The 25,822-nt window shown below is 39.2% G+C and overlaps 3 protein-coding genes across 11 annotated transcripts; 1 reads left to right on the forward strand and 2 right to left on the reverse strand.

The window, feature by feature from the left end:
* Positions 1-48: 48 nt before the first annotated feature.
* LOC111246202 (1-acyl-sn-glycerol-3-phosphate acyltransferase gamma-like) lies at positions 49-11,702 on the reverse strand. Of its 5 annotated transcripts, XM_022795423.2 has the most exons (8): positions 10,412-10,547; positions 9,927-10,121; positions 9,535-9,780; positions 2,299-2,609; positions 1,640-2,128; positions 1,319-1,552; positions 869-1,030; positions 49-667 (listed from the first exon to the last, which is right to left on the reverse strand). In XM_022795423.2, exons 3-8 carry the CDS (start codon positions 9,552-9,554, stop codon positions 558-560), a joined length of 1,326 nt encoding a protein of 441 aa, XP_022651158.1. In that variant the 5' UTR covers positions 9,555-9,780; positions 9,927-10,121; positions 10,412-10,547; the 3' UTR covers positions 49-557. The 5 variants fall into 5 exon arrangements, with proteins under 5 accessions (XP_022651158.1, XP_022651159.1, XP_022651160.1 ...); XM_022795424.2 differs by having other exon boundaries at positions 9,544-9,780; positions 9,927-10,588; XM_022795425.2 differs by lacking the exons at positions 9,535-9,780; positions 9,927-10,121; positions 10,412-10,547 and adding an exon at positions 11,337-11,702.
* On the forward strand, positions 11,122-22,465 carry LOC111246201 (small ribosomal subunit protein mS39). 5 transcript variants are annotated; one of them, XM_086982360.1, is made up of 12 exons: positions 11,122-11,272; positions 15,241-15,333; positions 15,882-16,095; positions 16,284-16,416; positions 16,908-17,134; positions 17,290-17,513; positions 17,741-18,011; positions 18,165-18,399; positions 18,891-19,102; positions 19,398-19,571; positions 20,029-20,220; positions 20,559-22,465. In XM_086982360.1, exons 3-11 carry the CDS (start codon positions 15,988-15,990, stop codon positions 20,176-20,178), a joined length of 1,734 nt encoding a protein of 577 aa, XP_086838486.1. In that variant the 5' UTR covers positions 11,122-11,272; positions 15,241-15,333; positions 15,882-15,987; the 3' UTR covers positions 20,179-20,220; positions 20,559-22,465. The 5 variants fall into 5 exon arrangements, with proteins under 5 accessions (XP_086838486.1, XP_022651153.1, XP_022651154.1 ...); XM_022795418.2 differs by lacking the exon at positions 11,122-11,272 and adding an exon at positions 11,997-13,762; XM_022795419.2 differs by lacking the exon at positions 11,122-11,272 and adding an exon at positions 14,764-14,926.
* LOC111246203 (eukaryotic translation initiation factor 3 subunit G-like) lies at positions 22,447-25,793 on the reverse strand. The gene is made up of 4 exons (XM_022795429.2): positions 25,532-25,793; positions 24,227-24,406; positions 23,814-24,040; positions 22,447-23,353 (listed from the first exon to the last, which is right to left on the reverse strand). The coding sequence occupies exons 1-4, from the start codon at positions 25,652-25,654 to the stop codon at positions 23,023-23,025; spliced, it is 861 nt and encodes a 286-aa protein (XP_022651164.1). The 5' UTR covers positions 25,655-25,793; the 3' UTR covers positions 22,447-23,022.
* Positions 25,794-25,822: the final 29 nt, after the last annotated feature.

Genomic DNA, 25,822 nt, shown 5'->3' on the forward strand with positions numbered 1-25,822 from the left:
CACATTAATATGTGATAGGTATCTGCAAATACCTATCACATATTAATGTGTTTTTCCTTATAAACGGTTTCTTATAAACTTAGATACATAAATGCCACATTTCTCTGTAATTGTTGCATCCCTGTGAACTACGTATGTGAGAAACACCACATGCATATCGGGCTTCGAAATTCAACGTTTTGTAATTAAAAGCATATCCTATGCCCTCGGTTGGCGTTTTCCAGGTAATACTAGGAAGCTGTATCCTTCTGTTCGTAAAATGCAAAAATAGCTCTACTAATCAGTCATCGCATTAGTAGACCTAAAACCATCTTTGACTCTCTAAAAATCGGCCCACAGGGTGTAATTAGCGATCCAAGCCTGTGAGAGAATCCATCTGGAAAAAGTTACTTATTTTCCAAGCTTTTTGAAAGTTTACAATAGCGCCGCCTGTAGCGTAAGGACCTGTTTCTGTTCACAAATTTATGATCCGCCAGCGTTTCGTCCTGTCGCTTCACCATTGTAAAACCTGGCTCTAGACCTTCTTCGTGATGTTTTGAGGTGAAGACTTTTACTACTTAATCTTCTTTTTTTTCGGAATCTTTCTTGCTGCTGACTTTCTCAGTTCCGTACTGCGATGCTTTGTTTGCCTGCGTTAGACCCACAAGATAATGCATGGAGCTATACACTGAAAAGATAACACACTATTAGTATTATGATAACATGATTTGAACCCGGCCCGTGTGTAAATGGAGGCAACAGAAAAAAAAAAACGTATTAGAGTATGAGGTCGAAAGCATCAAGGAAATACGTCGAATGTCTTCGAGTACATGTTATATATATATATAAACAGTAGTAGATCAAATTGAATCTAATATACTAGACCTACAGATGGCGACGATAGAAGATACGGTGACCATTTGCGGGAATGAGGGTGCAAGATAAAAGGCATTCACTGCCCAATAGAGAAAACTACCCGCGAAACCCCCCAACAGCGTCAGATAGATTGTCGCTCGGTGCGGCGGTCGACTAATAGACATTCGTACACAACCTGCAAAGTGTACCATTAAAGCGATAATGATATTGGAACGATTTACAGTAACACCTATAAATGTAAGCACGGTATAGCTAAAATAGGGTTCGGATATTAAATGTCAGCAGTAAGTCTGGCAATTGGAAGAAAGCCTACTAACAACACACTTTTCTAAAACACATACCTCTAATATTGAAAAACAATTACCCAGGTTCATCTAGTTTTCGTTAAGATTCTACCTTTTATTTCGTCTAACACTGTTCGCTTAACAAAACCAAGACCAGTTCACAGATTCGATCCACTGACCTTTAGGAAAGGTATAATTATGTGTCAGGTAGTACTCCATAATATCGTCTTTCTCCTGGTACAGTCTGTACAGAAAGGCCTTAAGCTTCTCGTCGTCGGTGGGCAGATCCTTGAAGGCAAATCTTCTTACGTACATATCTGCTATAATTGGCTTTCCTCGAAGAATTGTGCTGATGCTAGCTGGATTGTTTTGATTTTTCGGCATGGCGATTTCCACATCATACAGATAGTCCACTGTAAAATATCACCACGTGATTAGTCGTTGTTGTAGCCAGTCACTCGATTGCACGGTTTATTTTGTTTCAATGCTACAATGCTTACATTTATTATGGAAATGCTGAGCGCAGAGAACGAATCCCTTAGGCCGCGGCAAAAGATGATGTTTCAGAATTGGAAGTTCATGTTCCTTTGCAAACTTAAGCGACATTTGATGTTTCGCTTCCGTAAATCTCGTGCCTTCTGAAAACATCGTCAGAATCATAGTATCCTCATACTTCAGTAAAGTATCGAGTTTGCTCAACAGTGTCTCACGATCCTTCTCCCAGTTGCGTTCGAGAAAGATCTGGTCACCAAAAACACAGTTCCAGCCGATGATCGGTACGTACGCGAGCATCTTCTTCACTACGGCTTTGCTTGATCCCAGTACGTCTAGCATATCGAACAGCATCCAGCAGTAAAGAAAGTCAACCTCATACGTGTGATTCATCAGCAAGAGGGCGTGGTTCTTGCCAAACGAACGCGCCGTCTCCTCGTCTTGACACCATACACGACACTGCGACCCGCTCCACCAGAACCCCAACGTTGTGACAGCTATAGACAGCAACACAAAGGTTTAATGATTTCGTTCGGACACACTAAGGCCAATGTACCTACTTAAGCGCGTAATCAAGTACGCTATTGTTGATTTCAAAGCACATAGATGATCCGTAAAGGGATTACAGCTATTACTTCTATTCCGGAAACTGAAGACTTATACTTACGGTTCCAGTGTGCATAGGTGAGGTATCCGTTAAGATTCCTGTAGAAACGCGCGTTCACTGGCCGAATAAAACAGTATGCGACAGCCTGTACCACATTGATAAATAGCCCAAGTGTGAGGTAAGTTCCTACCAGAATCATGTGCATCAAAGTGCTTTCTTTGAGAAACGACATGATGATGCTCTTTTTTTGAGCCGTGTCACCCTTTATACAACTGGACTGGCTGAAATCACGTTGCAAGAGTCCCGTCGATGTTCTGTTGTCTAAAACAATACCATCTGAAGGTAGACCCACCGCCAGTTTGCTTAGCGAACTGTAAGCAAATGAACAGTATTTGAACTTTCTTATAGTAACACAGGCATTATACATAGACAAAACGAGGTAGATACTTTAGCTAGCTATACTGATAGACACCCGGAATTTGTGGAGTAACTAGGTGTTTAGAGCTAGCGTCCGTGAGGTCTAACAACCCACATAACGCCTGTGTTAAACAGGTATATAATTTTAAATAAATTATTAAATTAGTGTTTACAACTTAGTTGGTGAAACGGTACCACCAACTTGTGCAGAGCGTATTGAGTAGTGTTAGTGGAATTACATTGTGCATGAAAAGCTGGAACAAACTTAGGTCTATGTAACCGATCTGTAACCGTCTATGTAACCGAACGTAACATAATATCTATTCCTTTACAAACGATTAATGGTAAAATGTTCGAAATGTTCACGGCAAACACTACGGAACTAGTTTCCCCTTGTCCACAAGAACACTGTCGTGAAAACAATTTCATGTATCCCTCTGACTTCAGGTAGGCTAACAGATAGTAGCTCGAAAGCCGGAGAGAAAGGAAAAACAAAGAAAAGCTCGGCTTCGGTTTATAACACACGCACATTCGACCCACATTAGAGACCTCTTCCAGTTAACGGATCTAGGAATATGTAGGAGGACGCGTACGCTCTTAGTATGAAGTAGGAGCCCTACTCTGATCACTATCCACTAGCTGCGCTTTCAGAGACAGCCGAAGATTACTCCTTTTTAGAATATGTCGTCATCCCTTAGAGTAGTTCACTATGTTAAACCAAAGCTGGTCCAACATATGAACCGCCTACGGCTAATTCCTATATAACGGTGAATAGACATTGAATTTACAACGCGGGGCATCAAAATAGCGTACTACAGAAAGGTCACGGTACAGCACACTTCTTCCGAAACTCACTTCACCATTAACTTATAAATGCTTTTTTACACAGGGCCTTTCTGCTTTAATAGCTGGTCCTCTAGCACCTGATCTGTATTCATTTATGAACTTTATTTATTATATAATCTTTATCAAAGATTATCAACCACAAAAGTTTATCTATTCAAAAAAATCTGTTTATTCAAAACAACTGCTAGATTTAACTTCCGCCCATAAGATGCAAGGACTTGCCAAAAATTCACAGATCGTAATGAAATTCACGTCCGATAACTATTGTGAGTCCTTTCCAGTATTAATCAAATGAGAAAGATACAATATTTTCCATAAGTAATAAATCACAGAAGAGTATTGTGAAGCTGCCTTTTGGAATCAAAAAAAAGGTACCTTACAAGACAAAAGGTTTTCAGAACGCACATTGTACAAAAGGAGTTTGGAAGGCTCATCAAAGGTCTAACAGAGAATAACAACGTTCAATTTCACTATTACGCTATAGCTAATGAGATCAAAAGCTGTCACCTCAAATACCACACCCCTCATATAGACAAAAGTTCAATTCTGTCATCGTTGCACAACGATATTAAAGAGGAATCAATCTGTATAATTACAACTTACAACGGCCTCTGCTATTTGGTGTTGAAAGTTATGTTCTTTAATTTCTTTTTGTCCTCCCTTTTCACAGTAAGCCAAAGTCAAAAAATACCAGCCTTATTTTTAGTAACGATCTGTTCGTATAACTTAGTACATACAATAACAAGCTAGCAAAACAAAAAAGAATATCGCGGGGAAACGGGACACAAAATGACACGCACCAACAGTTTCAATATTTAATAACAGAGTAGGTGATTTCTGTTGTGGATCTTGGTGTAGTGGTAGGCTTCCACTTGTATCAGTTGCTCACAGGGAGCAATAGATTGCTCTGGCTTTACTGCACGCCCAATGGCAAAATGCCCTGCCAAGATGCTGGCATATGCACGGGATTTGGTTCACGCATAAGCTAACGATTCAAGCGACAACAATAACGGCCGCCCAAGCAGATGAACCAACTTTTTGCTCGTGGCCCTAACAACCGTGTCAACGAATCTATGTCGGCAATATATTGACAGAGGGGTGAGACTGCCTGAGATCGCTGCTATTCTAGATAACAATCCGACAACACTAATGCCCAACTTGTTCCACTTCTTACCATCAACTGCAATATGACCTTGACCAAGTTATATCCTAAACACGCACTTCTCTGCCCAATTTCCTTGCCTGCACGCTCCCATGGTACGGATATGTACTATTACTGACACTCTTGTACGGCATACTTTTCGGTCTGTGGCCGGCATTTTCATTGTTCTACTATAGTCCGTACTTCATGGTGGCTGCCTGGAGCGCCTTAAGCATCAATCGCAAACGAGACTATCAATTTCAACTGCTAGAAAAGCAAAACAACTGATAGGAATTCGTTACTTAATATTCGCTACAATCTACAATAGTGGGATGGAAAACAAGCCGATAAGGCGTTTGATTATCGTACCCTGGAAAAACGTCTCTAGTGAACACCGAAAGTTGACAGACATTCCTCTTCTATATTAAATAATTTAACTGATATTCAATGAAGAACTATGGTAACAAAAAAATGGTGTAGTGCAACACGGTGTGCTATCACTGAACGCTTAACATACGGACGAGATTGTCAACATTTTGTACATTCACAAAAATATTAGCTGGATCTCCCAAGGATATAGGAAATCAGAAAGTGGCAGATTCGAATATTGGCTAACTAGTACCTTACCTCTCAATATTAACTTATATGAAATTCATCATGGGTAATTTGTAACAACTCAGAAAGACACGTCCTAGTAGTGCTAGCATCTGGGTCAGGTTGGTCAGTTCCTAAGTGAACGCTTGCGTTAATAATACTCGTACCGTAAAATATCCTATGCATCTTTAGATAAACATTATTTTCTTAGTGTAATTCAGTGATCCCTAGATTGTAATTATATCCGATGAGATCTCGACCAATTTATCTTTAAATTTAGCATTACATTGACGAATCCAGTTGATTTCGAACAAGTATCGTTGCTAGTTTTGTATCTTCATCTGCCCTGTATGTTGCCCAATACACAAACTGCATATTACCGTCCTCATACAAAGGATGTGGTCCAAGTTTGCGTATAGCATGCTAACAGGAATTACTATACGGACTACATTACATATGATACGGATATTGGTATCTGAAGTTGTTAATAGCACTGTCTTTGTTTGCATTGTGGGAAGATAAAACCGCCCTGATCTATCAACCGTAAGAAGGTCTTAGCAATCAAATCTTTTTCTTTACCCATTATCCAATACAACACATAACAAGGGTGTAGCATACAGTTTGCTATCAGCACCCCCCCCCCCCCCCCCATCTCATCGATGAAGGGTTCACGATACCCAAGGTGTAAATTAGTAACGTGTATTGTCCCTGTGATAGCGTAGTACGTAACGTATTTGCCTGCTAACTGGACGGACACGATGTGGTCTGGGTTCGAAGCCAGACATAGACAGACCGTTTCGTGCTGAGAGCCAAATGCCTGATGGCGGTAGCGGATGTTAAACTTATAATGTATGTTAATGACGTGACATTATGGCGCTTTTATGGAAATTAATGTGCCTTCGTTTGATGAGTCACTTGCACTTCAGGCTTGAAGGAACAACAGTCTGTGGAAGAACGTACAACACCTAGTAACAACGTGCGTATAATCCCTAAAAAACTACTGTAACTACAGTTATAAATTAGCCATTAAATTTACTCCCAATACAAGGAAGTCACACAGATGAGTTCGACACCGATTATTGCTAGGGGACGCGATTGATCAGATCGAATATCTATTCGGGGGTCTTAGAACACAAAGAACTTAACTTTCTTTCTTCAAGAGTTCTATTACACAAAATAAAGACCCGAAGCACGTAGCGGATAATAAAAACGTGGCCCAAAATTTGTAAGTGAAGTCGTTCACAATGATTATTATACAGCAATGGATAACCGGACGCTTACACTACAGCGCGCGTTTATAATTGCCTCAACTCATGGGTTCCATGGAATCAGATGGGTCACGATATAGTAAGCAGTTGCCAGGTTGATTATGAATTTATTTCAATCCCAAGTTAACCATATATCAATTCCATATGCAGCACTGAGTCTCCATCACCTATTATCCAGTGGCACAATACAATCTATCTAGTTCCCTAGCTATTAATAATGATTAAAATTGCTGGTATCTAAACGCTTTTAAACTTAAGTTGTCCAATTGAAAGGTAGGCTTTTGACCTTATCTAACATTCAGCTTAATTGAATAGCTCTGCTGCATCATCCTACAATCTAAGTTTTTTTTTAGCGTACATCTACATTTCATATTTATCCCGAGAGTGCAAAGTTGAAAGGAGCCTCACACCCTAGTTTCGTCGTCACTACAATTCATATCGGGGCTACAGTAGAGTACTCTCATGACCTTCACAGGAAAAATTTTCATACAGGTTGTATGAGGGATTTTTGGCGGCGATTTCTGGCGTCTTCCAACGCAATAAAAATAGTTTAGGCGCGGTTCTGAGGGCCATGCAATACCTATTATCTACAATACCCCCTTCGTTCAATTCTAAAAATCTAGCTGTGTACTGGGCTGCTACGAAATCGAATACCCGTGTACTCTGTATCTGTTTGTCACCAAGCTTCTTAATTTACTATAAAATCTGATTGCCGTTAAAGGTGCACGAAACATCTATGCACAAAATATGTAATACTTTGTTACCGCAATCATAATGTTATCAATGTCTTTCGTTATTATCGCACCGTGTAGCATTAGCTGTGATAAGTTGGCGAAGATAACAGTTTGAGATATATGACAACTATTAACAGCCAATTATCCAACCAATACTTTGCGGATCATAAATAGCTGTGTCACAAGTTAGGCCCCTATCTTCATTCGACATTCATCGATCGCATCTTACATAACTTCACAGGGATAATTGTGCAGTGATTATTATTACAATATTTTTGTCCTCTAGAGCTTGAGCAGGCAACTTTGCAAATGCCGACGCTATCGACAGTAGCGCCTTTGAGCCAAGCATCATTGTTCGAACAAGTCAACAACGCGACAGGCAAAGTCTAAGGGACCATCTAAGGGACTCTAAAAATCGATTTCAAAAAACAAATGTGTCCATATCGTAGCGTGCCCTCTTGGGACGGACATTTAACTCACTACCGATACCGTCAGATATTCAGTGCACCTGACCGGAGTTCTCGAACGTTCACTAGACGTCCCTTTCCTTGTTATAAAACTCTAGTTTTAGTAATAATTTATTCCAAAAGAATAATCTAGTTTTGCCGTTCGACGATAAAATACTGCCATACCCCGTCACGTCCGGCTCGCTTAGATAATTTTCTCTTTTACATGCCATCATTATTATCGAATATTGTCATTTTATCTACTGCTCTCTCTGTAGAAATGACCGATCACCACAGAACGCCTCTGATACCAATCTCTGTCTAATATAATAGATCTTGAATTCCTCGAGTAACTGCGCCGTGGAAAATCACCAGTGATCTTGGCAGGAATTAAATATGTATACGAATCGAAGTATGATAGAAATTAAGCTGCCCGATAAACTCAGATAACTAATTTCTACCAACTCGCTAAAACTCCGCAATTTCAGCGCGAGTTTAAATATGAAACAACACGTATTGTCCCGGAAAATCGATGCGGCGCATTTACTGTCGCGAATGAATGGCCAAGGTCATTCTAAATTTTTCGCACAGACCCATCCAGTTGCACCTCTCCCCTAACGTTGTATCGTTATATCTACACGCGATCGAAAACAATATTTCGGGTTTTTTATTTTATTCAATATCATTTAACTGAACGATACGTGCCCTCTTTAAACAGGCCAAGGCTGAGGATTGCCACTGATTTGTATTAGACAATCGGCCTCAATTATGAGCACCTATCCTGATTGTAGTAGCAATATTTGCGCCATATTGGCCAACTTATCGGGTAAAACATTAGATTTTTTAAGCAACGGTATTTTGTTACCTTAGTAGCGTACTGTTGAAAATTTCGTTACGAACTGCTAATGATCATTTATTTTAGTAATAATAACCTGCCTAACTAAACGTCATAGATAGCACTAAGATATGGCACAGTAACGACGTGAAACCAGCCTGAAGTTTTGTGTAAATATAATTCCAGAACTTCATGTTTATTATCAGATTATATGGGACGTAAAACACGTAACAGACTACAGCAGGTATAACAAAGAAATTATTTAAATGCATCCATAAAAAAGGCCCCTGAGGCAGACGTTTTTCAAGGGACGTTAAGTTACGTTGGCAAGTGACTATCTAACAGGCACTAATAGTTACTACTGTATTACATTAGACCCAATGAAACGACTTGGTAGGAAGTTTTGAGAAGAAAATTGTCCTACCTAATTGTTAATAGCGTGCCTTGGTTTCATTGAGTCAATTCTAGATTATGTCAGCAAATACTACTTTGGAGACGCGATTATTGTATCGCGAAATGTTCTTTCAATAATACGCGTAAGTTGTTGGTAACATTTTTACACAGGACCTATACACATTAATTTCCCTCCAAAAAAAAACAAGCTTTCTTCGACTGCAAATAATAGAATTTGCAGCTAGAGAAAACTTTACGTATAAAAAATGATCTCCGTGATAGTCCCACTTCGTGGGGACGAGTTAGACGTGGAAACATGAAACGGTGTTGGCAATTCGTAAGCTGAGTATTATCGGCCTCCGATTTCTAACGCACATTTCTCATGAGCATGATGATGATACCGAGCTTTTTCGAACTGCCTGCAGGCCACTACGTACACATTATTAGTAGGATAAGTACGTGTGTTACGAAAAACCTTAATCTAAAAATCCGACTATGTTGGCCTCGTGAACGATGCAAAACTTTTACTTTAGTATACCTTCGAAAAATAAAACGCCGCTTAACACTGAAAAACTATTCGTGGTCATCGTACAGCAATTGACCCCTGATCATTCACACAAACCTGTCATACATCAAATTCATTTTTGCTGGTATCACTTGCGTCGGCTTGAACAGGAATCTCTGTGAAAGGTGTCACCAGTATAATGCGAATCCACTGACACCAGCAAATAACCAAGTAGTCGCTTCCACTTCCTCAGATACCATAAAAAAAACTTCTGCTAAACTCTTGGCCCAAGCTACCGAATTTTTAGCGCTGTAATCGTCTGCCGCGTGTATCGATTATGACGACGTCGAAAGCGGAGGTTCTCTAGAAGTCCCAACAGCAGAAAACACCGTTCGGCAAATTTCACTAATCCACTTGATCGCTACTTTTTTTACTGACGATATCGTTGTTTTTCACCGTTAGCAATTTTTTTCGATCGTTTCAAAAGTAAAGGATTATTTCTCACTCACCAATCTAATCCAATTAAGTTATATCGCGTTCGGGTATACCCTGAATTGGAACTTATACGGATTGCCTGTACAGTGCGTTTGAGGCTCACTTCATTCTGCCGTCGATTGCAGCGACCTTTCAGTTGACGATTGTACGACTGATGATAAAATCGAATCGACGGCTCCGTTGACCCCTAGCACGTAGGTCACACTAACCTAAAGTCGCCGGCAAATTCAGCTACTGGTTAAACCGCGGTTGCTGCCGTTGTTACATTTGTGATTTGTGCTACTATCTCTCGTTTGACCTGTATCACCGCAACTTTTTTATATCTTTGGAAATGTGAAGGTTCAAATTGCCATACACGTAACGAACGAGGGCCCACATGAATGCATGCGGATTCTCACTTTCTCGCTCGTTTACTCTCTCACTCACTCAGTTACGCGAGTTGTTCTTCACTCAGCGCGTTTCCTCTATCGTTCATTACAAGAGAGACAGCTGAAAATACCTTTTTATCAGGTCGATAGTAGCTTTCAACGCAACTCAGTAATTTTATCACTGCTTCCAGCGCCGCATGCCGAGACGCTAACAGCCAGTTCCTGTTTTCATTGGTGTATCTGTTTGTCTGCTATATTGTACAGCCGCAGACAGATTAAAACTGCACTTCCCACAGATGCCGCTAGAGGTGGCTGCTGCTGCTGCTGCTGCTGCTATTGCTAGAACTTGCGAACGTCGTTCAATGCTTGTGCATGCTAGGACTGCAATGGCACGATCAGCTCACCACCAACATCGCCGGCCATATCATCATAAGCGGGTGACTAGACGTGTTAGTCAGACAATCGCCTAACGCCTAGTTGGCCCTGACTAGCGAAACAAGACATGGCGCCACGATATTTTCATCTCGCCAGCCAGTTGCCAGCCAGATCGACCGAAATCGCCTCTCCACTTCGAACGGCAACGTCGCACGCTTGAATGATAAAGGAAAAAATCAGACTGGAAAATGGAAAATAGCCAACGGTATCTCCAGTCAGATTTTGCGTGAAACGACGGCAGCAATAATAATCATAATAAGGCAAGATGGAAAACCGAAAAGAATACAAAGCGCACTCGTCGACGCCGCGTCGCCTGTGATAGCGGCAACGTTGAATAGTTAACGGGGCAGTCGGTTTGTGCGGTGATACGACTTTCAGACAGAAGTTCTTTTGGTTTATTGACATCTTTGTTGCGGGCCAGGCAGAACATGGCTTCCGAACCGAGGGTGATGTACATTAAATGTCTGTCTATTCAACGTAGGGACCAAGTATCGCTGTAGAAAAAGAGCACTTCCAAGCAGTTGAACAACAGCGAGACGGAATAATTTGTAGTAAAGGTATGAGATATACAGAAAAAAAAGAAAGCTACTGAAATGTAATAGAAAAAAAACAAGCACTCACGGCATAATATTGTTGTATGCGGCCGAATATATGACGTCGTAGTAATACAATTCATCCAAGCTATCGGTGTTTCAGTAGTTGTATTTGTAGCGGAAAAGTAAATTGGCTATATGAGTCGATGATGGGGTGTGGGGATAACTGCTAGGTGGCTGGAGCACAGATGAGCATCTCGAAATGTGCGACTTGGAGGCAACGCTGGTCACAATGTTACAAAAGTACAACTAGCTAACCGAGTTGATACAGTTACGCGGGTTGTTATAAAACCCGTAGACAGAAATTGTTACCGGAATGGAATGGTACGGGACAAGTGATCAAGTTGGTCTTGCCAAGTACTCGTCTGTTCAGATGACAACAATATCCAAATAAAAACAAATCGTCCACTATGACCAATACTGCTGTGAAAGAAAGGCACAGCAGGGCCTTCGGAGAATGACGTGTTGCTTCCACCAGTATCTATGTACGCGAGGGACACCCATGATGCGTTAGATGAGTGAACCGCTGATTTTGGGAGTAAATGGCATCTAGTCCTGAACGAGTCAGATGAGAGGTAGATGCACAAAGCGATGCTATCAAATTTTAGATACCTTAAATAGAATCAAAAATAACATTGATTACAGTAAACTACATACTTTTGATGTACGATGATACAACTTATTAACTGACAATTGTTTGTTACAATATAATATCTGGCTATTGGAAACATTTGCAACGGATATGATAATTATTAATGTTGCAACACATACATTCATTAAAAAGTAGGTCCGATTTGAACTATGAAAAGCCTGCCACGTAGGAGTAACAGCGCCGTCTGTGAACTAGGTAACATTTCAGCAGCCAACGGCCACAATGCTGGGACTGTTATTATACAACTATTATTTTGAGCTATTATAAAACCTTTTAAAATAAGAAACGGCAAGCTCATATCGAAGCAACAAAATTAGAAACATGTTAATTAAACATCATTTTTGTAAAACACACGGTCCAAATTCGAGGTAAATCCGTAATCTTTGAGAGAGGGATATTATAGGGATAGAGAGGGATTATCCAAATTAATTATTTTGCAGCTGGTCAATTCATATCACAAAGTGTTATCAAGTGCAGCTTTTGACATATAGTAAAAATAACCTAACCTTTTTTGGGGTATCTTCATTCTAAAAATTCTGTGTCCTTAAACCCCAACATATATATATATTTTTAGCAGTTTGTATATTTATTATAATAAATTATAAAATAGATCCTATTCTATAGCTATCAGATTTACTTGCGCATTGGCACTATCATCAGCTGCGACTTGAAGCCTTATTTTTTGTCGTTTCAATCCAGGGGCACATTTATGATTAAAGGCAAGCGGGAACTTGTATAATGTTTTATTACATCAATGTAAGCATAAAGGATCACGAAAATGTCTATTTCATGCCGCTAAATCTTAGTTCAGTGCTGCTGATCGAAAACGAGAAAGCCACAAACGCCTGCCGAAATGTGAGAATGCAGCATATAAGAACGAGGTTTTGAAAAGTAAACACTCGTATCTATTGCAGCTTTTATTTACTACTGAAGTAGAGATATACATAACACAATTATTGGTGCATAGGTGAAATATGAGTGCAAAACTACACCCATTTGAAATAATTACCTTTGTCCTTTAGATTTTCGTATCTGCTTTCTGCATACATGTAGCGAATAGCGACTGCCAAGAAAGAATTATCTGAGCAAAGTTCAGATTAAATAGGCAGATACGCTACGACTGCGTAGCGTACGTTCTACACTAGATGAAACCGTGGAGACAGTTTTGTTGCATTACGCTACCATCCCTCAAGCTAAGTTCAGTGGTCGTGTTTGCCCAAACCGGCAGGCCATCCCTGGTGCTTCAAAATACACGTCTAGGCCCTGTTCTGCATGCGGTCTTCGTATAATATCTACGTGTGCGACTCCCACAATTAGGAGTTATATACGAGGATAATTCGCGATATTACAAACACATTGGAAGTTCGGAAATCCACGGACCACTTTTTTTTACTTGGCGTGAGGCACATCGCGCAGAGATACTAGACCTGAAATGTACTATCCTAACAAGGCATGCAACTTAGGTTAGCAGGCTACCTAAGAAGTTGCCTAGAAACATCTGAGAGTTACGTTTAACAGGCAGATAAGATTCTGATGTCGCGTCGCATACGGAACTAAAACTGTCTCCCACATCATTAACTCAATTCTCAGGGTTTTTTTCAGGGCAAGATATGCACAACAACTTCAGATCATATGATTCGTTGGTTTCACCCCAACTGACATATTGTGCCCCTATGTGAATGCCCTACGATATAAGAAAAAACATAACCTTGCTTCAACGTGTACAGGATAGATTTGTGAAATATGTTTCTGGATGATGCCACATTTCCTGAGACCAAGACATGCTCCCTAATGCTGCTAAGGTTAGTTAATATCTCCTTCGAAATGACATACTTAAAAACAGTTTGAAGAAACACTCCTAGAACTGACTTTTTGCTTCAGCCATCGGAAGTGGCAGACGCCAATATTGTACATCATACTTTTGTTTAGCGCATGGCCCGTTATGTACGCTAACAAGGTTACCGCGATTTTAGCCTCTTTTTAAAATACGTTTTAATATAATCAAAAACACTGTGAAGGCCCGTTTTAGAACATTCAATATCGCTTGGATACTGTAGAGTACAGACATTTTCACAAAGAGACAACTTAAAACAACCTTCAGAAATAAAAAATATAATGTGATTTAATGTAAAAAATTAACGTCGTAGGCATTTAGATCTCTTAGGTCTCTGTAAAGACTAGCATATATCTAGCTATTTACATTGGATATAGGTAATTATTGTGGGCGATAATAATTGCAATGGAGAGCACTTGTTTTTGGCAGTAGTGGATATTTCTCATTCCTTTAAAAACGTTACGAAGGATCCATTATAAACGCAGGCTAAGCATTGCTTATCGAATTATCAACACAAGTATTTATGTCTATGCTTGTTCATATTCGTTAGACTAAGAAAAACGTGCCAAGTGGCGACCGCTTCGCTATAACTTACGTAATTGTCTCTTAGTTTTAGAATGTCTCAGTAAAATTAAAGAAGATTAGGACGCACTTATGTTTAAGTCTAATGGATAGTTTCCTTGCTAGATTAAAAAATCATAAAGGATTTTTAAAGCGCTTTCACGCTCTATGAGCAACGTAAGCCTTTAGTGTTTGTATACGCTGGTTAAAAAAGTTAAGTGGGGCGTTCGTAATGTGCACCATTAGTCTTTCATTATTCGATTAATCTTATGCAAGAGGAATGTTAAACGACAGAATCGATGGTGCTTGTTTTGTTAAAATATTTTGTGCATTTAGTCCAATGCCTAAATGCAATCCTGAATTGCTGGTAGCTCCAACTGACGATGTACATCAATAAACAAACGTTGAGTCGTCTGCAACTGGGTCAACCCATTCGCCGAGCACGAGTCTGTGCGCACACTGGTAATATTGGTTTCGACGAACGCTAACACCGATGTGTCTGGCTGATTGTTTTAACACACGAATTTAATTATCAAAGCATAATGAACCGTGTGCTTACCCTCGGACTTAAGTGAGTGTCAAATATCGGCGAATGCGAAAGTTTGGTTCGCGCGCGAAAGTTGATTGTTAGAGGTTGAAGAGTATCTAGATGCGCGTATTTGTAGAAGCTTCTGTTCGAAGAGGTCTAGAAAGGAAAATCATTGAGTTTAATCCAGACAGAAGACGATTATATCTATTTCGCGTAGCTAAATATTAAACCACATTGCAAAGTTTATGTCCCAAATATGACCCACTGTTTTGAATGTGATGTGCTCTAGTAGTGAATCCAGTCTAGTCTTTATGGTTTTTTTTTATGGGTGTATGTGCTTTCGTTGTGCATTATAGCAGTGTTCCCCGTCGAGGCCTTTCGCAGTTGGTTTCCACTCACAAAACATCGAGCCCTGAGGTTCAAATCGAGATTCCCAAAAGAATCCAGCGGTAAGTAAAACATTTCTAAACTTCTGTCACTTTCGAAGGTCGACGCAGTAGGCTGGGACAATGTGCGTGTACCACTAAATCAAGACTAGTAACAGTATGTTCAGAAAACTGATTCCATGTAGTTTGAATAAATGTATTTATATGCGTGTTTTACATTGCATCCTACGCAAGGGAAACTTTCTAGGAAGTTTGACGTAATTAAACATATCTTTTCATGTATGTTGTCCGCATAATTTATAGTGTTGCTGTTCTTTATTCACTTTAGTTATTCATTTCGGCATACGCGTTTCCACTAAATACAAATAAGACGAAAAGCTATCGTCATTTTCGACGCCATTCAAATCGTTCTAATCCCTTCGCCCGCGGCTTGACAATGACCACCGACCGCTACCCGAATGGGTGACAATCTACTAGTTACGGGGGTATTGTAATCAATTATAAAACAGCAATGAAGTGCTTAACGGGACCGTACGCCGAAATATAAAACAAGAAAAACTAACAATTAAAAAGATTCCGTTTGCTTTCTCCCAAACGTCATCCGCTTATAGGGGGCCGACAGACATTCTCCGAGCCCTGTCTTCAACACTGAAACCCGATTATACCGCCCCACATTATCGATACCATGATGACCCGTTCCTGATCCCACACTCATCCATGAACAAACGGTCTTTTTCTTTAGCCAAGGAGAGCGGGCGAAAGGCAGCACGGTACTTTTTGCAAAAATATCCCGAATCGTTCAAGTATGATCCAGCAGACCCCAAGGTGAGAATATTTACATATCTGTGTATAATAAATAATAAAAGATTAAATTGAAGAAAAATGAGTCGATACAGTTACCTACGAATTTTAAAAAATATATAATTTTTCGTTTTAGAATGCCCTCTACTGATATTAATGCGTCTCACGACTACAACTGCTTATTTTTGTATATGTGTAAACGAACGATTCAGATAGCAGCATTCAACCCTCCTGAGAAAAAGTTTATTGAAGAAAATGATTATACCGAAGAGGACCTGCTCTATTTTATAAATAATGTTCGAGTCATTGATGCTCAGTCAGTATTCAACAGTATTCATACAAAAGGTTAGTGTGTGTCAAGACAATGTTCGATAATGACAGTATCTTGTAATTACGTTTGAATTTAATTAGCCATCACTCGCGCCAGCTTAGACGACAGGTACATCTGAATAGACTTTTCTGAGTATGTTTTCTTGCTGTCATGTACGTGTTACTCACCTATATACGTTTTTTTATGACCATAATCAATATTTTAGTTCGTCTCTGTGTGAATCTATTTATTATATTGTATCTTAATATTCTCCGAGTAATATCATGGCTCTTTTTTATTCAAAACTATTGGCCGCGAAGTCAGATATTTCTGAATATAAAAATTACGTATGCCTTTGAAACAGCGATACAATAGCACGCATTCCCCAACATGTGCAGCATGCTAAGCACTCTGAAAGTAGCGACTCCTAATATCAGTTATACTATATTGTAGCTTATTGTTGTATTCAAGATCAATAGAAACGACATAATAACATGCAATATGCGTGTCTTGGCTGCATATTTAGGTGTGGAGGTCTCCCAAAAAACAATTCTATTACTACTACAGCTGATGTCCTTCTACAATTGTAGGGAAGCTGAAACCATAAACTACCTTGAAGAACTATATTTCAGTCACAAAGAGTTGTTACCTAAGAAAACATGGACAGATGGAAATCTGGCAGAACTACTATTCGAAATGCTTGAGGACAAGGACACAGTGGCTTATTCTGCGTATATCTATGGCCTGGCAAAGGTGGTCTTTTTAACCATGTTTTTTTGCGCAATTTTTCATATCCTGTCTTTTTGTTTCCGAACCAAACTAAATTTCCAGTCAAAAATTCTAATTTGCCTCATAGTTGTATTTTTCGAATTCGAATGTTAATTTACGTATGCGTTCTTGCTTTTTAGCATATTCACGTGGAAAAAGCATTTGCTATGTACGAGGAGATGCGGTTGAAGGAGCTCGTGCCCTCGCTACATGCTTATAATGGTTTAATACACTCTGTGCAGTATATGGCGGAAGGTGCTGACCACCGATGGAAGCTAGTTACGAAATTGTTACATGATATGCAGGCTAATGGAGTGCAGCCAAATTTAATAACGTTCAATAATGTGCTGGAGCTCTGTTCCAGGTAAGTTTTTTCGAACTTTGCGGAGGGAGTAGTGATAAGCGTTTATTTATTCATAACACGCATCATTATTAGTCTAGTCTTTTATTCATCCTTCTTGCTATGTTTGGTTTTGGTTTATCTAAAAACAATCATTTTAGCTTTAAAACGGTGTCCTTGACAGTTAATTTAATCAGCCGTCCCCTGACCTAACGCTAATAACCATCGATTCGATAAATATATATTTTCAGGCTTGGTAATGCGCGTATGGGGAAAAATTATGCTTTGAAGACGCTTGCCGAGATGCGCAAACTCGGTATTGAACCGAGCCTTGCGACCTACATGTATGTTCTACGTTCTTTCTGCAAGACCAAGGGACCAATTAGCACCATCCTTAGAGAAATTATCGAACTTCTTGATGAAAAGGTTCTTGTTCCTCAAGAGGCACGCGATTTCGATTTTTTCCTGTGGGCGATGATCGTATGCAACGAGCATCTTTTCAACAAGGACGTTGCTTACAAGGTCGGTGCCTTTGCTATACATAATACACTGTACAGTTCAGCGGCTCACCCAATGAAACTATAAATTGAATGTACCTGTTAAGCGTCTATAAATTGATTGTTTATCAATAATACCAAGTTCTTGTGTTATTTTCGTCCTCGATGATCTTTGCAGGTGAACGAACTCCTAGAGAAAAACCCCGATCTGCTTGGTAGCTCCGCGCGTCACTCGAAATATTACTATCATTTTTTCAAGTTATTGGCAGAGACTGAAGACATTGATGGATATATGTTGGTTTACAATAAGTATGTGCCAAACACTTACATACCGGAAACAAGCATTTACATTGAAACTCTGCAGGCGATTGATCTAAATGATGCGTTTCGCTACTTGCCTCAGGTGTGGTCAGGTGGGTACACTTCCTCTATGAAAAAATAAATTTTTCTACACAATTAGTGGTTACAGAAGCAATCAACACGAATACTCACTTTAGCTGCAATTAGTATACATAATTCCAAAGAATTGTTAAGACATTTAAGAACAATGCCTTTCAAATGAGAAAAACAATCTGCTTTAAAACAAGATCGCGCAAGTTAGTCGAATATATTTAAAACAGAAGACAAAAAAGATTACGCGAGGGTTTCTACATGCATTTATCAATAAGTTCTGGTTACTTCACTCGGTATAATATAGTATGCCATCTTCATATCTTACTTGCGGAAAAAGCGCAAACCGTGCGAAGCACACATCAAACCATTCCTTTTTTACCGTCACGTTTATTAAATGCACGATAACTGTGAAAGCATTGAAACGCTAGGTTAATTTGTTTGTGTCTATTTACCATCTCATTGGATACCTCTAAATATTTGCCGTTTTTATTGAATTTCGAATGCATAATAGATATTGTCACATCGATGATCCATGAGCGAAACAGTGCTATCCCTGGGTCTGTGCTCAGTCTTACGGCTAGGTTCCAATCATCTGGAACTCCCGAAGATGACAAACTGCACCAACAAATTATCGAGATTGCCAGGCATACAAGAGATCGCTGGAATGCGAGCCGACAGCGATCCGTGAACACATTTCATGTGCCAATAATGATGAATGCTAAGGTAGGTCCCAGTTAAGTATAAGAAAAAATATGAGTCTATATTTAGCAGACTAGTTAGCTTGGTAGTTTGGGCTAACAACGTAACCGATGGGCTAGGCAATAAGTGACAAATTGTAGGCGAAGAAATAGGTGATAGTAAAATAGGTATTGTATCATTATTAGTGATAGAAAAGGAGAAAAAAATGAATTTGCAAGCATATATTTATCATAGCTCACGAGAAAATTTCTGTACTGCTAGCGTGTTTTAAGGTAACATTTGTTTACTTATCTAACTCTTTCACTTATTACGGTCACAGGATATAGGAAATATGATCCAAACATTTATTAACGGTAGTAGACTGGACGAAGCTTGGATATCAGTGCAACATCTTATTGAACGGCAACACGAAATTGTGGGCTTTTCCGAGGCAAGCCCACTTCTCAATTTCGTTCAGCGCGCTTGTCACGCTGGAGAGTTCAACCAGGCTTTGGTATGGGTCTTCTGTTTACACTAACTTTTAGCGTTAATTAGCGTTATTTAGTACTGCCGAATTACTTGCGAATTTTCTTTAAAGCAGAAGAATCTAATATATCCACATAAACGTTTTGCTAATGAGAGTTTTTGAGAATACGATGTGCATCGGTATTTTCCTCCAGTATTTTATGATGATCGATATGCTGCGAACCGTTATTTCTCAAAATATTCTACATCATTTATCGTCTTTTAAAATTTAATTTCAACACGATGGTAGGCACCCATGGTAATGTTTCCTTATTAGCGTCGTATATGACGTAATATCAAGAATATTCCGATGTGTGACACACGTTGTTTATCCTTGTAAACTTTTCTACTCGTTGGAGCCGTTCTAAAGCATATTGTTTTGGAAATTTATTAGGTCATAAAAAGCTACTAATAACCAAAATATCCATGTGTACTTCATGTTACAGTATTGCGCGAAGTACTGCGCAGAAATCGGCCACATTAGCGTGCCAGACTGGATGAAACAACAAGCGGAAAGATATGCGTTTGATCAAAAGATTCTTGAGGAACTTGATCACCTAACGGCGAAATCATCTACAGCGGAGGCGAAAAAATAAATGATAGCTATCTAGTCAATATTTTACATGTCCGTAATAAAAGTAAGTTATTTTATAGATAATTTATACGCAGTAACTCGGTTGGCTGACAACATGTGTTTTTATTTGTGTCTTTGCGCTAGTACATACGAGTTTATGTAGTAGCGTTTCTGGCTGTATTGTATTCGAGGATACACTGAAATATATTTTGTTAGACCGATTATTGAGGTTACACACAATATCATTTTTTGCGTCTACCATGTATGTTGCCGAAAATCAGATGGCCTTTTTAACGAAGAACTAGATTACTGTATATAAGTTCCCTGTTTCCGACGTTGTACATAGTAATAAAAAAGATCTTCAACTGACAGATTTGTTCATAAACATATTCATATTTGCAGCTTTTAACATACTTGTGTACCCCAACGTATCATCACACGCAAACCCGCTCACTGTGTTTCCGCGATAAACTCATTACGGCGGAGGCAGAAGGAATAAGAGCAAAGGTCAGCTATCATTTAATGTCTTTGCACAGAACAAAAGTTCCCTGATGTTTCTAATTTTCCTGACTGCCTGAAATCGTCAGTTAACCTTGTTGCCATGCCCAGGTGGCTTCCAACGAATCTACGTAGGACAACATGGATAAAAATTTAATTAAGAAAACTTGACAAATGGCACACCGAATGGCTCAAAAAGTCTTTTCTAATAATCCGTAAAAAATCGACGTAGAAGTCTACGGCTATTTTTGAGAAAAGCGTATTTATCGGTCCATTAGATAAACTCTAATTTTTTTTTTGGGCTTATGTCTGTACATACTTGTTGAGCTTTTCGTGCCTTTATGTACCTTTAACTTCCTCGCAAAGTTAAATTTGCTAAATTTTTGTGAAGCTGACTGGAGTAGCCTGCACGTACAAATATTGCATACTGTATAAAGGGCTTTTTAAAAGATTTGTAAGGGCCTCGAGGTACACTATATTAAAAAGTTATTTGTAAAATATTTAAAGAACGATTCCTAAGCGATTTAGCCTTCAGTTGTAGCCGTATCGCATTTCCATTGAAGAAACGATATGTGGAGATGTTCCTGGCTAGCTATACAAAAATTTCATCCAGAAAGCGGTACTCGTTTACGCACAGTATATAAGCCGGTGTTTGTATCCAAATAATGACCAGATACCTTATATATGTTCCATTTTAGCACTTTTTACCATAACTCGCAAGCCCCCTTGAGGCATCCACATGAGATACATATGATTAAATAAAGAAAAATGTAATTAAAGTACGTCCGTTTTACCAATAGAAACAGGTATTGCTCAGGAGATCACATTCTAACTTGGGAGAAAGGCTGCCCCTTCAAATTTTTAGTCATTTGCCGTTGTTGAAGGGACAACGATATCACTTAATCGTATATCAGAACAGATTTGTCGAAGTTACTAGATGGTACGTTTATATTATGTGTTTATGTTTATATTATGATAAAACTGATGTAATCGCATTTTATTCAAGAATGTGCTGTAATAACAAAATCCAGTGGCAAGTCCCACTTTTCTTTGGGAATGAGCGTATTTTTCTTGGATAATACGTTTAATTGAAACCAACCCATGGTCACAAAGTAACATGAGCAGTAATATTCCTTCAGTTTAGATTTATAAATTATCTATTACAACAATTAAAACAGTGCCGCATAGTTGGTTCTGCTAGATTAGATCATCGTTCTTTGAATCTTGGAAAACAGCTGTATAGGAACGTATTACATCAAATGCAGTCGCTTAACTTTCGCTGACAATTATTGGTTTATAAAGACCCCAAGGCACAATGCTACTTTTAGCGCCACAAGTAAAGAGAAGCTGTTGCAGATGTGAGAAGACGTCGAAAGCGATCTGATTACATTATCGACTTAGGGAAAATATCACGAGCCATAAATTTTTGTTACATACCAAACGCTTAAGAACACCGGTGTACACATTAAAACACCGCTGTGCTAGCGTAAAATTGTAAAAAATAACTTCGGCCGAGACGATTTCGCATACGTTCAGTCGAACGCCATGGTTACCATCATAACGTTGTCAGAAATGATTAATTTTAATAGAAGCAGAACTTTTGCTATTAAAACGAAAATACCTCGACGGAAAAACTGTTCAAGAAACAAATTAAAATGAAACGCTCTGGTTTTGTTTAAGTGCATGCTGCAGCAGCAAATCCCCACAAACATTGACTTGTGCCTCAAACCTGCCTATCATTTCTGACGCTCCAAGCTTAGCTTACCTTAAAACCAGTAAATAAATAAGAGTGTTTTTTTCAGCGTAAAGAACTTTATTTGTTGTTGTTTATTTTTATTGTTTTTTCTGTATTATTATTGTCGTTCTTCTTGCTATCGGTTGACTTATAGAAGTCTGTTGACGACGTCGGAAAAACTTAAGATAATATTTAGCGGCTCTATCTCATCACGATTTCCATCGCCGTTCACATCGTTGTTCGTTTTTCCCCTACGCCGTTTCTTATTTAGTCCTTACCATTTCTATAGAGAGGTGCAATCACTTCACGTTATCATCATCATCATCATCAACTGCTTACCACGTCAATGTGAAACTTGTGCGCGGCAGTTCTGTTTACTTTTATTGTTGTTATTGATGAAGATCTTCATAAGTCCGAGTCGTCGTGATTGCTTTTCATCCTCGTTAGCTCGATAGTTGGCCATTTTACAGTCAGTTTTTTCTGGAGATTGTAATTCCATTTTTTCTAGTAGAAATAGATATCCCTGTATGTTTGAATGTTTGTGTGTGTGTCTTGTGCTTATATCGTTTTCTCTGTCCTGTTGTTGTGCTTGTTGTCATTGCTGCTCCTGATAGCTTAATGTAATTGGTTAGCCTAATTATTGGGCTTATTCGCCATTTCGACCGAGAGAATGAGATTATCATATCCGTATCCATTCAGATGCATAATGGCGCTGAGGGCGGCGTCCTTGCGCAGGAATGAGACGAATGCGAAGCCCTTTGAGTTATTCGTCACCTTATCCTTAGCCAAGTAGATTCGTTGGATCTGGCCAAACGGACTAAACAGCTCTTGGATATCTCGTTCACGGATGTCCTCGGATAGATTCGTCACACGAACAGTGTTATCATCACGGGCCTGGCGCGGGTTGCCCATTGTCTCGCCGCGACGCGTACCACCACCGTCGCGCAAAGATGGTGGTACGTACCTGAAGAAGAAATGAAATAAGAAAATAGAAAAATTAGTTCATATCCTGCCTTTGTTAATTATCGATATAATATTGTAATGACACCTTCGACTAGAAAGGTACAGGCCCGCCGCCTTGAAATCTGTTAAACCAGCCATGGGTGGTGCCGAGTGAAAGCCAACTAAGTGTACATAAAATTATATGCACATATATATTATATATCGGGTGAATGTGACGGATAAGAGCTCCATAACGAACGTTCTAGATGGTAGACACTCATCAGCCAGTGACTTTCTAAGTGGCGTTAGGATAATCGACCTTAATTATGATTTGCTACATTTATATATAATATATTATTTGAATAGAAATAACTTACAATGGTAAATTAGATTCGCTCCTCTCCATTTTAAGAGCTGCATGACAACAAAAATATAGACATGTATTTGAGGGGCGGTATTTGGCAACGAATAAAAGTACGTACCGGTCGGTTTTCGTGGGGTCCATTCCTTTAGAAGCGGCGTTTGCGGCGGCCGCCGCTGCACGACTACTCTCGTCCAGCTGACCAACACCAGATGGCATGCGATCCTTGTAGGGACACTGGGTTGTCCAATGATCTTCTTTGCAGATACGGCATTGGATAGATTTAAGCTGTTGTTTCGCCTGCTGCGCAAGGTCCTCCTCTGTCTCCTGAGGTTCTTCTATGCCGCCCTATAAAAGGAATTGTTCACAGAAGTATCACACATACAGAAGGCCAAGTAGCTCCCGCTATTTCTGGCAGCAGCTAATTTCGAACAACGTAGTTTATATTTATGAAAGATACAAATGAATACTTTCTTCATGATGCTTCCAAACGAAATTTATTAAAATTAATAGGACCAACAATAGCGTAAGTACCTTAAGCGAGATGAACTGCATGAAGATTTCCTCGGCAACCATCGTTGTAGCAGGATTTGGTCCCGCGGGATCGTTTTTCGAGTCGCCAAACTTAGCAAGACTCTTCCGATGAGCCACAGCTTTGCTCACCTGCTTCTTTTCCATTTTGTACGTTCGAACAATCTTGTACTTTTTGCCCTCCTACAAAGAAACATCCGCTTGAATAAGAACCTTCTACAACTAAAACTTTTTATTGAAAGTACCAGAATATAAGTTTTTAAAATTTTACAAGTATACCGCATATTTCATAAACAATCAGGTATCAGTATTAAATGGATTTCAAGCCATGTTTAAACAACACCGTATTCAGGTAATAGAAGCTGCAGTAGTGTGGCTCAGTTAATGAAAACATGATCAAAGATACGAACTAAGCTACGATCGTTCTGTTCTTGTGATTACTTTCCTTCAAGCTAACTATACAAGACTAGAATAAAAAGAATAAAAGCAGGTGAACGTAAGGTTTGATGAAGAGCACCAACGCATTGCACTTTTGTTTTAGTAAACAAAGTACTAAATAGACTAAAAAGACTAAATAGATTGAAAAAAAAACCTTGAAAAAGCAATAAATATCTCTGAAAAGCGAGTCTATTCGACATCTTTCATATGGAAGTTGCATAGGACACAGATGGTCGATTTTATCATTATCGAAAAAATCTAATTTTTAAATTCTACGAAATATATTTGGTAACATATTTTAGTCAAAAGCTTCCGGTAATAAAATAGGATTACTTTCATAGCCTTAAATCGTGAAAAAATTTAATACTAAGTTCCAAAATCTGAAAAAATCAATAAAAAACTCTGTCAACTTTAGTATGTTAGAGGGTATTGCACTTGGTATTATGTCTTTTTAACTGAATTAAGGTAACTGAAAAGTTTCCATCAAGCGATAATTGAGTGAGTACTTTATAGACAGCCTGTTTAAAATTGAGTGCATCACTACTGAACCAATAAAGTGCAACAAACTGATTACCGAGGTAAAACTCTCCGACATGTATTCGCGTTCTGTTTTATTGTACTGGAGAACAATTGTTGCTCGGTTAATTTGCCAAATGGGTCCGGCTTGTTTATTAAGCAAGCGGCGCAAATTTTACCACTGGCTTTTGTTCAAATTGGAAATTTATTGGGATGTGTTAAGGTGTCACTGAATTTGCACGCCTAAAACGTATCGTGGCACGCATACGATTAAAACTATGGCTAATATTGGACTCGTCGTAGTTTTAGCCAACAGAGGTAATAGAATAGAACAAGTACTTTGGTGAAACGTACCACATCTTTGTAATCGGTGATAATCTTGAGGTCCCCGTCGATCTTCTCGGACGGTGGTGGCAAGCCATCCTCCTCGAATTCAACCCGATCTGCCCACGAAGTTTTGCTCATAGCGTCTGGCATACAATATCACGATGAACACACGATATTCACAAAAAAAACCGCTAGAATTCAGCTCCGACTCGGCAATTGTCACTGGCTAGCACAGCACAACGTGTTGGAGAAGAAACATCATGGAACGCTGGGATCACACATCGCATTCATTGTTCTACCGGGCAGTCAAACAAATTT

This window comes from Varroa destructor, unplaced genomic scaffold, assembly GCF_002443255.2.
Source record: "Varroa destructor unplaced genomic scaffold, Vdes_3.0 BEIS01000003.1, whole genome shotgun sequence".
In the NCBI taxonomy this organism is placed as follows: Eukaryota; Metazoa; Arthropoda; class Arachnida; order Mesostigmata; family Varroidae; genus Varroa; species Varroa destructor.